This window comes from Cyprinus carpio, chromosome B15, assembly GCF_018340385.1.
Source record: "Cyprinus carpio isolate SPL01 chromosome B15, ASM1834038v1, whole genome shotgun sequence".
NCBI classification, from domain to species: Eukaryota; Metazoa; Chordata; class Actinopteri; order Cypriniformes; family Cyprinidae; genus Cyprinus; species Cyprinus carpio.
The window spans coordinates 28,242,273-28,254,721 of record NC_056611.1 but is presented as its reverse complement, the minus strand read 5'-3'; the positions used below and the strand labels follow the sequence as shown (position 1 = coordinate 28,254,721).

General features: G+C 36.3%; 1 protein-coding gene across 2 annotated transcripts; it reads right to left on the bottom strand.

The window, feature by feature from the left end:
- Positions 1-443: 443 nt before the first annotated feature.
- LOC109103423 (solute carrier family 25 member 36-A-like) lies at positions 444-11,902 on the bottom strand. Of its 2 annotated transcripts, XM_019116841.2 has the most exons (8): positions 11,819-11,902; positions 11,496-11,717; positions 9,721-9,885; positions 7,871-7,948; positions 4,969-5,069; positions 3,542-3,608; positions 3,105-3,394; positions 444-2,206 (listed from the first exon to the last, which is right to left on the bottom strand). In XM_019116841.2, the coding sequence occupies exons 2-8, from the start codon at positions 11,534-11,536 to the stop codon at positions 2,013-2,015; spliced, it is 936 nt and encodes a 311-aa protein (XP_018972386.1). In that variant the 5' UTR covers positions 11,537-11,717; positions 11,819-11,902; the 3' UTR covers positions 444-2,012. The 2 variants fall into 2 exon arrangements, with proteins under 2 accessions (XP_018972386.1, XP_042596166.1); XM_042740232.1 differs by having other exon boundaries at positions 11,496-11,880.
- Between the last annotated feature and the right edge of the window lie 547 nt (positions 11,903-12,449).

Sequence of the window (12,449 nt, the reverse complement as noted above, 5' to 3'; positions counted from 1 at the left end):
GAATAAAAGCATAACTCTAAAAGCTTTGTTACCAAAAGGAGCTGATAAGCACCTCACCGTACATTTAAGCATTCTTCAGCTGATTAAGACATTTTGCAACAGCCAAATCAATAAGCTCCATATTTAATGAATTTCTTACCTGCTTGGATAACTAAACAACTTGCTTCCTCCCGTGCAGATCTGACCCAAACTAGTAGTTTGGATCGGTGAATGCTGAAACACTCGTGCAACAAGTTAAAAGCAAGTTTCATGTCACTGGAAATCACACACACATTTTCTTGATTTTTCACCTTTCAAACAAAAACGTCTCAATGCATGTGAGAGAGTAAAAATAAAGCAAAGAAAAGTGATGTGTGAAGGACACATTCACACTTTTGTTTAGGGAGTCATCTTTAAGAGAAAAACCCAGAATCTCCATCCAAACCAAAAAATGCATGCTCATCTTTGTTTTCTTGTATGCATTTATTTTTCCATATAATGAACTGCTGAATATTAATGTCCTAATGAACAGTGACAACAGAGCAGGCCACACCAAACTGACTGTAAACAAAACAATCAAACACTGGGCTCGTGACATATCATAAAGGCATATAAGTGTGAGAGAACCAGACACAAAACTGCATCAAAGTGAAAACATGAATTTTTACAGCTTGGCAATATTTTATATTTGAATAACTTGTCTTCACTGCAATAAATCTTTAGCAGTATTTTAGTCGTTTTCATGAAAATAACAAACATTCTTATAAAATAAGATCATTTCACTTGAAATTGAGAAACAAAAATATAAATATAATAAATATAGATATAAAGACATTCTCAGTCTAAATACACGGCATTTTATTCTTAACAACAGAAGAAACTTGCCAATGAGTCAAGTAGAAATCTAATAAAACAGATTTATGCATTTTGGAATTATGTTTAAATAGTATATTTTAATAATAATAATGATTTAATAATAACAATAATAGTTTAATTCAATATATGTTGTCTGTCTTAATATCTAATGCAATTTTGCTTCTCAAGCAAAGCGATCTTATTCACAGGATGTCTTGATATTTTTACTGCAAAAAGACAAAAATGCTGTTTTCTTTTGCAGCATGAGACTCTTTTCTATGGCCACAAACTCTTAATTTTTGTGCTCATTATGTGTTTTTGTGATGGGGGGTGCAACATGTTCACCAAAAAATAAACTTGTGTTACAGTGCAATGTCTTTCTTGCATAATACTTGCTTTTCTTTTTTAAATTTTGAACGATTACTCCTTTCATTAGTAATTTTGCTGCTGTGTACATATATTTATTAAAGTTTGTTGTGCTAACAACTTATTTTGGCTGCAATGACATTAATGTATTAAGCTCAAATATGGGCAGTAAATGCACAAATATGACTGAGATTAGCACACAATCACCTGCACAGTTTTCAAACAACTAAACACACTCTTAGACCTTAGATCTTTTTTTTTTTTTTTTGCATACATGTGCACAGAGTCTCAGGTATATGCATCCATGTAACATCTTTTTACTTTCGCACTGCATGGTGTAAGTGCAACCTTATTGGCTGTTCCTGGACAGGAAGCAAGCCTCAGTTTGGATCCTCTCCATTTCCTTTCTAGCGCAATGCTTGAGAAAATCCAGTGACGCTTTGATCGCCATTACAGCACAGCAATGGGCCGGACAAAACCCTCACTGACCCGCCAACATAAGAACAGCTTCTCTGCTGGAAATAACCTTCCGAATCCACCTACAAGATCTCTCTGACGTGAGGTGCTGCTTGAGAGGGAAAAACAACTCCGAGGAGGCTAAAGGTGAACCGACTGTCCAGGTTTTTAGAAGCAGCATCACTTTAAAGAACATTAGAAGACAGAAAGTTAACAAAAACCAAGAACAATGTTTTCTAGACACCCCCTTTTTAGTCATTTCCCCTTCTCTCCTAACACCATGCTCTCAGAAGACACTACCACATAGTGATTGAAACCACAGAATCCATGAATACTGAGGCACCCCAAGGCAAAGTTTAGCCTTTGAGCAGATAGATGACGAACTCATAGGTGCACATCATGACGGCCGTATTGGGGATCTGTCTGACCAGATGTGTGGCGAGTCCTCGGTAAAGAGCTCGATAGCTTTCCTCTCTGATCACCAGGCTGAGACTCTGGAAGAACGAGCGGTATTTGGTTCCTTCTTCCCTTAGCCGTGTACGGATTACCTCTGCAGAACCAAACAGAGAAAAACAGATGATTAGAATTGGTTACAAACCATTTTGAGTCAACTTGAAACCCAAATGATACCGTTTGTATACTTTTTTTCTTTTTATATAAAATTCAAACATTTGAGGGCAGTAAGTGTCTTATGCTCACCAAGGCTGCATTTATTGGATTACAAATGTCACTGAAAAGGGAATGTTATTGCAATTTAAAGAACAGTTCCCAATCACTAAAATACAGACATAACTTTTACTCTACGTTTTTGATCGCACTGCAAAAAAAAATAAAAAAATAAAAAAAAGTATTCCTTTGTATTTTGTCTGGTTTTCCAGTGCATGCCTACATATTCTTTAATCAAGAAATTTACATGAGAAGCAAAAATTGTTTTCTGTCAAACTGATCCAAATTTAGTGAGTTAGATTAAAACAAGGACATATTTGAGTCAAATTATGCCATCTATTACTCACCCAAATGTTGTTTCATGCAAGGTTGGAACAACATGACGGTGAGTAAGTGAAATTTTCATTTTCTATTCAATTTAAAGGAAAAACAAGATTGCATACACCATTGACATTTGTTCTATTTTTAAACAAACTCACTTAAACTCACTTTTTTACAATGCATGCAACATTTAATGCCATGTCTTTATGAATTTAAGACTTTCTGCTCAGATTTAAAAGCTGTTTAAGGTCTTAAATGTGGTAAATTAAGACTTTAAGACTATTTAAAACCCTCAGAAACACTGCAAATGTCTTTACTGTCACTTTTGATCAATTTAATGCATCCTTGCTTAAAAGTATTAAATCCTTTTAAACAGTGTCACATTATGGAAGTAAAATAGGTTGTGAATGAAGTTTCATGCTGATTTTATGATGCTCTGATGGGAAATTGCACATGCTCACCATGTGGATAGGCTATGCAGGTGGCGCAGGTCTTGGAAGTGGCGGCTGCCAGCATCATGCCCACGAAGTCCGACGCGTCCTTGGCTGTGTCCTCAGCCCCATCCATGTGCGTTGCTGCTTTGGCCTCTAAAAGACGCCGCTTTATGCTTTCATAGATCACAAAGTGAATCACAGTCTCTGAGATGCCTGCATAAGACGCAGACATGCCGCGGTAAAACCCGCGCAGCCCATCCGTCTGATACACACGCCGCACACACTCGAAAGCATTCATGCGACGCTCCCCGCGTTTCCTGTGAAGAACAAAACACCCTTTAGTGTGCTGAATGAATAATGAGCACTAGATCATGTTAAAACTATTATCTGGAATTAAGGAATCAGTCACTAAGGATATTAATTAAACAATCTACTTCCATAATGTCACATATCTGACACTTTACCTGGCGTCCAATTGGAGACGCGTCTTAATCAACCAAATTGGGTTGGTTGCCGTTATGGCCGTGAACCCTGATTGGAGTACAAGAGGAAAGATTAAGATACAAATTTACTGAACCGAAATGTGCGCCAACCTTCACACACTAACATATTTTGCTTTACTTTCATACCATTTTTTTTTAGAAAACACTCCCTTTCAAAAGCTTAGGGTCAACAAGATTTTGCTTTTAAAATTAATGCTTTTGTTCAGGAAGGATGCACTAAATTGATCAAAACTGACAGTAAAGACTTTCGCATTTTTACAAAAGATTTGCATTTCTAATAAATGCTGTTTTTTGAACTTTTATTCAAAGAATCCTGGAAAATAAAAAAAATGGTTTCCACAAAAATATGAAGCAGTAAAATTCAAAATTGATAATAAAAATTGTTTCTTGCGCTGCTAATCAGCATATTAGAATATTTTCTGAAAGATTGGGTCATTTTAAAATGCATAAAAACAGAAAACAACTTTTTAAATTGTAACACTTCACAATGTTAGTGCTTTTACTGTATTTTGGAATAAGTAAATGCTGTTTTAGTAAACATAAGAGACTAATTTTTTAAAAGACATAAACCTTACAAACCCCAAACTATTGGAACAAAAAAAAAAAAAAAAAAAAAAAGTCATCCTGTGTCCCCATTAAACATCAGAAAGCATAGCAATAATTTAGACTAAAATCATCCACAAATAACTTGATAAAATTTGTTGGACATTACATTTAGATTTAAAATTGTCCATATAGTTTTTTAAAACCCTCATTAACAATGTGTGTGCTTGTTTTTCTTCATCTTAATTTGAAAATTAATTCAAGTGTCCTGCAGCTTTAAAAGTGAACAAAACATTTGTTTTTGTCTAAATTTTTGCACAATGTGAGCACAGTTTATATATTTTTTTATAGCACTGAATTCATTTGGAGGAAAACATTGCAGCTCATAGCTGCAGCCCTACTTTTGGAAACAAGACGTCGCAGATAGCAGAGAGTATAAGTGATGATTGCAAGTGACATTAATTTGGTTTCTTTTTTCTTGTCTTCACCACCTGGCTACTGTTGTAAAATGTTCAGAGATTCAATATAATAAAAATAATAATAAACAAAAAAAGACTGCAAGTGACATCACTAGTGGAAGAGAGTGCAAGTGCATGTCTGCAGTCAGACGCTTCTCGAAAAGAAACACAAACACTGTCTTCTGGCAGTGTGCTGAATCTTTGAGTGCTTGAGCGCTGTGACATTTACTGGCCTGTTACTCAACAGTTACTCAAACAGTTGCAATTCCAACTCACTAGACACAACAACACACGCAATTAAGCAATAAACACTTTATATTTTATGAGCCCATCAATACCAAGGAAAAAGGATGTAGTTGGATTGCATGGGCAAAGAAAGGAAGTTACCTGCAATTCCAGCAGACGTCATGTGCAACTGCGTGGAGTCTGGTTCAAACACACAGTTCAGTCTCTCCTTTGAGCTGGAATAGGCGGCGAAGTAGATGGCCCTGAAACACAGCAGGACACATGAGTAACAACACACAATGCTATTACACCCTACTGAACTACAACAGACTGGTCACGGCTGCGTTTCCAAAAAGCATCGTAAGCCCAAGTTGATCGTAGCTCTGTTGGTTTCAATGGGCCTATGATGTACTTAAGCCTGCAATGCTTTTGGGAAACGCAGCCCAGGCTAGTTTTGGTCATTTTGGTCAGTGTGGGATGCCAACCAGATAAACCAGCTGAACACCACATCAGCAAAGAGGAGCAAACATCTGAGTGACATCATCTTGGCCAGACTAACTAAACCAGCTGAGCAAACCAATTATCTGATTAACATCATCATGACCAAGGCTGGGAGATTTACTAAACCAGCTGAGCAAACCACTTAGGACAAGCAAATCACATATTAAGCTGATTTAAAATGCTTGTTTGTTTTTTCCAGGAGGAAATCTGGGGGGTATTCCAGAAAGCAGGTTATGTGACATACCCGGGTATGTTTAAGAGTAAGCAAGCGGATAACCTCAACTTTCGGTTCCAAAAATGGAGGTAACTTTCAGGGTATGTTAGTAGTCATAGCTCACTCCCTGAACTTAACCTGCTCCGAAGCAGCTTCTGTTCCAGGGTAAGTTCACTTCAGCGAGCCTTCAGTGGGCGTGACAGATAGCGCACAACATTATATAATATTACAATATGTAATATAGCCTATTATATATTATATTATATTATATTATATTATATTATATTATATTACAATATGTAATATAGCCTATGATATATATATATATATATATATATATATATATATATATATATATATATATATGATATGTTAATGAGGAAGCGCTAATATAAGAAATAAATAAGGTAATATATTATTCTTATGATTATTTCTTTTATTGGCATATATAAGAGTTATCTGTATAAATTATAAAACACTATGGCAAGGTTTTAACTTGTATATATTTATTTAATTTAATTATATTTTATATTATCTCAAACATGGATCGGCATTTTCTATAATGTCTAAATTCTAAATCAAAATACATATCTGATATGACTTAATATATAATTAGCATAAAACAAACAATATAATTCACAATCTCAAGGATTAAAGATTAAATGGAAAAAAATAAAAATGATGGCACAGCCATCAATTAGGTGGCGATATGCACGAATCAAGAACATACTCTGAGTTGAATGAACTTACTCCTGGACGCATTTTTGGACCCACATACCTCGAGTAAGCAAGGTTTGGGGTTAATCAACCGAGAGTTCAGGGTTTAGTTCAGAGTAAGTTAACCCTGCTTTCTGGAATACACCCCTGGTCATTATCTGGTCCAAATTGGTCATTATCTGTAACAAACTAACCTCATACTAGTTCCTAGTGGGGTTTAGAACAAGCTGATTGGTGGCCAGCTAATTTCCCCCTTAGACCAGCCAAAAGCCATCTACCATGTTCTAAACACAACTAGTAAATCTTGGCCAAGCTGGGAGACTTACATTATCTGCAACAAACCAACCTGATACTAGTTTAAGATGGGTTTTGGAACAAGTTGGCTGGTCGACCGGTCAATGACCAGCTAATTTCCAGCTCAGACCAGCAAGAAAGAAACCATCTACCATGTTCCAAAATCAAGCATCAAATCTAAGCTTGATTTTTCCAAAGGATAAATGCAATGCTGCCAAATGCAACATCATTTTGCTCCCCACCTTCTGAACCACCCATTGGATGATTATGATGCCTACGTCAGCAGCTCAAAGAACAACATGTTCAACAAACCCTCGCATGTTACGGCAAATGTTTGCACATGTAGTATCCTGAAGCTCTTAACTAATGGACGGTGAGCCCTCCAACAAGAAAACACTCTCCACACGCTCCGCAACTAATCTCAGGTTTGATCTCACCTTCCTGTCTGTATAACACACACGTTTACATAAGCTGCCCTTTAAGTAACAGGTCCAGCGCCGAGTCATCATGTGTGCATCACTGGACAAGCGCTTTATCCTGAATGCAAGCACGTAAAACATCTGTTTATACAGACACTAAATGTTAAAACCACCATTTATCATGCTCATTCAATTCTTTAATTGCTCTTTAAGCCGTGCTGTTCTCTCGGAGCCGCCTGCGGTTTGTTATACCTCAGCTGAAACGGCACATTTGGATTTCAGATTATGAAAAAAAAACCTTTAAAAATGCTGGAGTGGCATAAAAGTACAGGGTTTAACACCTGGTTTATTCAACAGGCGTAAAATGAGCTCAAGACACTTTTAATGGCCTGAAAAACACATCTGTGCTGTCATCTACATATCACTTTTATGCTGATTATAAATTCAGTGGTAAATGTTTATTGAAAATTGCATCGTATTATTTAGAACTAAAGCGGTTTATTTGTACTTTATTTGTCGTAAAGGCGCAGTCCACTCAAAACAACAGAAAAAAAAGTCATTTCTTAAAAAAACTAAAATTAAAAAAAAATAAAATTAAACTATAAATAACTAAAAAAAAAAATAAATTATTAAATAATGACAGAATTTTCATCTTTGGGTGAACTATCCCTTTAACTGGGGGGTCAGGTTCCCTCAAATTTGCACCCTGCATGGCTGATGTCTGACCTGTAAAATAACCCTGAATACAGACTTGTGTCCGCGTGTTTATTGCAGCCTTACCGGTTGAGCAGGGATTGCATCAGATTGACTGTCACTACAGTACACAGAGTTCAGGACTACAAGTTCCTACTATAAACGCTCGCTGAGATAGAGATGTACTGATCTGCCATTTTAACTGTATGAATGGACAAACACTCACCGTGAAGGAGCCACTCCAATTAGATTGGGCCCCAGGCCCCGAAATAAAGAACGAGGCCCTTCCTTCTCAAGAATTAATCTGAGAATGACAGAGAGAAACATTTCAACAGCAGTGCAAGACAAATTACATTTTTATTCTGAATGGCTTTGTGAACATTATAAATACACTCTGGAGTTGGTAAAACATGTAATGCTGTTCCTGGGAAATGTATGTCTTATATTTCACTTCAAAATCAGTGGTAAAAAAATAAAAAAATAATTTTTTTGGGGGGGAATTAAGGGAAATTGGAGATTTTTTTCATTGTGACTTCGTTTTGATAATTAAGCAATTCAAGCAAACTGATAATTAAATTCTTATGCAAAAATAATAATAATATTGCTTGTTGAAGTATATATATATATATATATATATATATATATAGATAAAAATGGTTGCTTAGTTGTCATGAAAATGACACCAAATAAAACTGGTTGGGCCTATAAGCAGGTCGCAATTTGATTATGAAAACATATTTATTTATACATTTTTTTATCCTTTGTAAAGCTGTGAATTAAAGTGAATTGTTTTGGAATGATATAACCCAAACATTTCTTTGTGAGAATCACCAAAATATTTTTTTAATCCTTCGCTCGGCCAATAAGACACACCTCTGAACAACATGTTCAAACAAAGAAATACCTAACACGTGCGTAAAAAATGTGTCAGGTGTGAGAGGTTATTGTCATCACACACACACAGTACAAAAGAAAGTCATAAAGAAAAGCTAAATAAAAATGAAATCAAATGAATGGCGACCTTGAGCAGGTCATGCAAAATGTATTTATATTCTATCACAGACTTCATTAAATACAATCTTAATACTCCATGTAATCTTTCACCCCAGTGGTTCTCAACTGGAGGGTTGTGACAGAAAAATAGGCCACATACGGTGACGGACATCAGGCAAGAGAACAATGCTTAATAGAAATGATAAAACGCAGCCACCCATGTAATTGGGTGTAATTGGGCATAGTTGGCATGGCAAAATAAACAGACTTAACAACTTTTAAAAAGGAGGCGAAAACACTTCCTATCCCTTTTGTTGCTGACCTCAAAAGACATGCGTTCATCAAAGTCTACAATCCTTCAATACATCAAAAGGCCAAAATAGACTTACACCAACATGGACAAGTTGCGTAACAAGCCATAAACCATGAAGGAGTGTATATGATGTCAGAATCATTTACTCACCGTATTACATTGATAAACGAGACCAAAGTCGATCTAAACGTCTTTGTGTTTAGCATTTTGGTATCTTTCAGTGAAGTATACGCCCATACAAAAACAAAAACACAAACACACACACACAAAAACAAACGATTCACACACACACACACACACACACACACACACACACACACACACACACACACACACACACACACACACACACACACACACACACACACACACATCAACTGAGAGCCAAGCACCAGGACGCAGTGTTTAATGTGAGGGCAACGATTGGTCGGGTGTGCATTATTTTTCTAATAATTCAACGGCCCAGAGTTAACTATTTCTACTTCTGACTTTATTTAGTCACATTTGGTGGTGTAAGTGAAGAAATATGACCGCATTTTTGGAACGAGTCGACAGAAAGGGGAAGATGGACACTTGGTTTTAGGCCCACAAACCATAGAGCAAATGTTTAGAAAACACTGAGCCAATGCAACGCAGACTCAACGTTCTCACAGCGCAGATGTAACATTCACACTGTTCCAGTACAGGGTGTTGCCTGTATCCAGAACTAAAACTTAGCATATAAGACTTAGTATATAAAATGCGAAGAGGTCTAACTTGTTTAAACATACCTGAGGCAGTGTAGGGGCCCCGGAGGAGCCACACGTGCCACGCTGGCTCCATTAACTGTGCTCAGATGCACCTCAGAGATGCAGAGCGTTATTGAGGAAGACTGAAGCCTCGTCTTCACCACCTCTAACGGACAGGTCAGAATCGCACCCACCGTGCCTCCACATCTGAGAGAAACAAAACATGAAAAATTCAGGGACAGTACAATTTAACTTTTTCTGCATATAAGAATCGATTAAAAGAAATCAAGCTGAAAATATGGTCAAATTCTGTCAATAACAGTCCCATGACTACTTCTTATCTGAAAGCCAAGAGACTTCAGTCGAACATCACAACTTTCCATTAATCGGCTCTACAAACACAGTCAACAAACACAGTAACCCAAAGCACCCTCACATGCCGAAAAAACAATCTGATATCAGTGTATTCCAATGGAAAAACGCCATCTGAAATCTACATGTAATACAAATCTGAGGAACAGCTTATTAGACAAAGATAATAAACCAAACAAAGGTGTCATCCACTGCATGTAAAAAGCAATATCATATAGCAATACCATGGTATATTTGATCATTATTTTAATATATGAAAAAACTAAGATAAAAATGGTACGTGATACTGTGCAGTTACTAATCACAGAAGTAGATGGGATTAAACGTCTGATATCACAGTGTCATGTAGACAGAGAGTTCATACGAGTGCCAGTCAATAGTACTATTTTTAAACACTGTGCTGGTTTATTTGAGGACAGATATTTAAAGCAAATGCTATAATCACGGTGGGCACAGAATATCAATGCCAGGCATGATGTGATGCCTCATTAAAGTTCAGGAAAGCAGACTACCACAACAGATCAGTTCCAGAAAACCACGACTGTCATTTATGAGAACACATACTTGCTCTTAACGCATTACCGTTTTGATTCAAGTACAGAATAAAGCTTTAAACCTTCCATTTAATTTTTTTTTCTTTTTATGTCTAGAAATATTTTATAGAAAAAGAATGCAAATATCCTGAGCTCTCTCTCTATAAATAGACTGTAATAAAAACTCATCTTAAGAGTCATTATCAGCCCTGAATGACTCTAAAACAGCTGTCAGTTCCTGTTACACCGGAGATACATTCATATAAACCTGGCTCACGGTTAATCGTTACAACCCTATCTTACATAAATAAAAATATATTGCTTTTGAATTAAAACTCTGAATTCTGTAATGAGACCTAATACAGCTACACTAGGAATATCCAAAACCTGAAATCAACTTTAAACTCTTAGTCTTTGGTCCTGGCAGATCAAACAAAAAAATGAATTGTTCTCTTATATAGTTGATGTGACGGTAATAACAGTTGCACGGGGTACAGTTTTTTATAAATAAATAAATTCAATAGAAATACACATGCATAACAAATATGTTCATAAGAAAAGTGCAAACTTTCCCTAATTTTAACACATGAGGCTCAAAGGGGAAGTTAAAGTCTTGGGAAAAGTCCAACAATCTCCAGTAAACGTTACCTTTTAAACAAGTACAAGTTATCTATAAAGACAAAAACACAAGAAAGTTATTCAAAAAAATATTTTATATCCTTTAAACTAATATAGCGGTTTTCATATATATATATGTGTGTGTGTGTGTGTGTGTGTGTGTGTGTGTGTGTGTAAATAATAACAATTAGCTTTTAGTATTTTTGTTAGTAGTAGTACTAGACTCTAGCTGTTTAAGGTTGAAACGATATGTTTGTTTATGCAAAGTAATTTTGATGAGTAAAGCTGTCTCACCCTCCAGCAAACAGATGCACTATCGTGTCTCTGTGGCTCATCTCGGCTCATGCTCTCCGGTATGCACCGGACTGTGTTAACGTCCGTGTGGAGCTCATGCGGAGGATGCGAGTCGCGGTCTTTACTGGTGACTTTATCCGACCTCAAAGCGCCTCGGCGCGGCTTCGCCTCCAACCAACCCCCGCTGATCGATCCACGGTCGTCACTTCTTCAATAGCTGGTCTGAAAGTGAGTGTGCGGTGAAGAAGTGATTAGATATCACTGAGATGGGTCAAAATCCAAACGGCGGGTCAACTCAGGGTATTAAAAACGTGCACGTTTACCCCGCGCGGACTTCAACTTCTTCGTGCACGCTCTCACACTCACATTCTTCTACGTAACTAAACGCGCTTACGGTTCACTCTGTCGTTGGACCAATCAGAGGGCGCAAAACAAAAGCGTCTATTGGTCGATATCAGTTTAGAGCCCGCCTCCATCAAGCGTCTTTCACGTGATCATTGCCCTTTCACACACAAATTACCGTCATGGGTTATATACAGATATAATAAAATTACAATTTAAATAAAAAATGAAAAACTTTAATATAGGTTAGAAACAACTAACCTATATTATTTTATGCATAATACTCTGGGGGGAAAAAATACCTAAATTTTTACAAATATTTTCAAAGAAAGGCATTGACATTCTTTGAAAAAACATGAAATTTTGTACAAAGTCTAAAGTATTTTCTTGTAAAACATACTCCAATAGATTTTGTTTTATTTACAGCTTGTTATAACTGGCCACTGCACTCTTTGGTCCAAGAAAGTGTTTATTTTTATTTTTAAATAATTATTATTTTTCTTTTAATTAATTATTATTATTATTTTTTTATTCCCTTTATTTCCCCTGGAGGATCTAGTATTTGTCATAATGTTTTTTGTTTGTTTGTTTGTTTCTAAATAGAGAGGACTT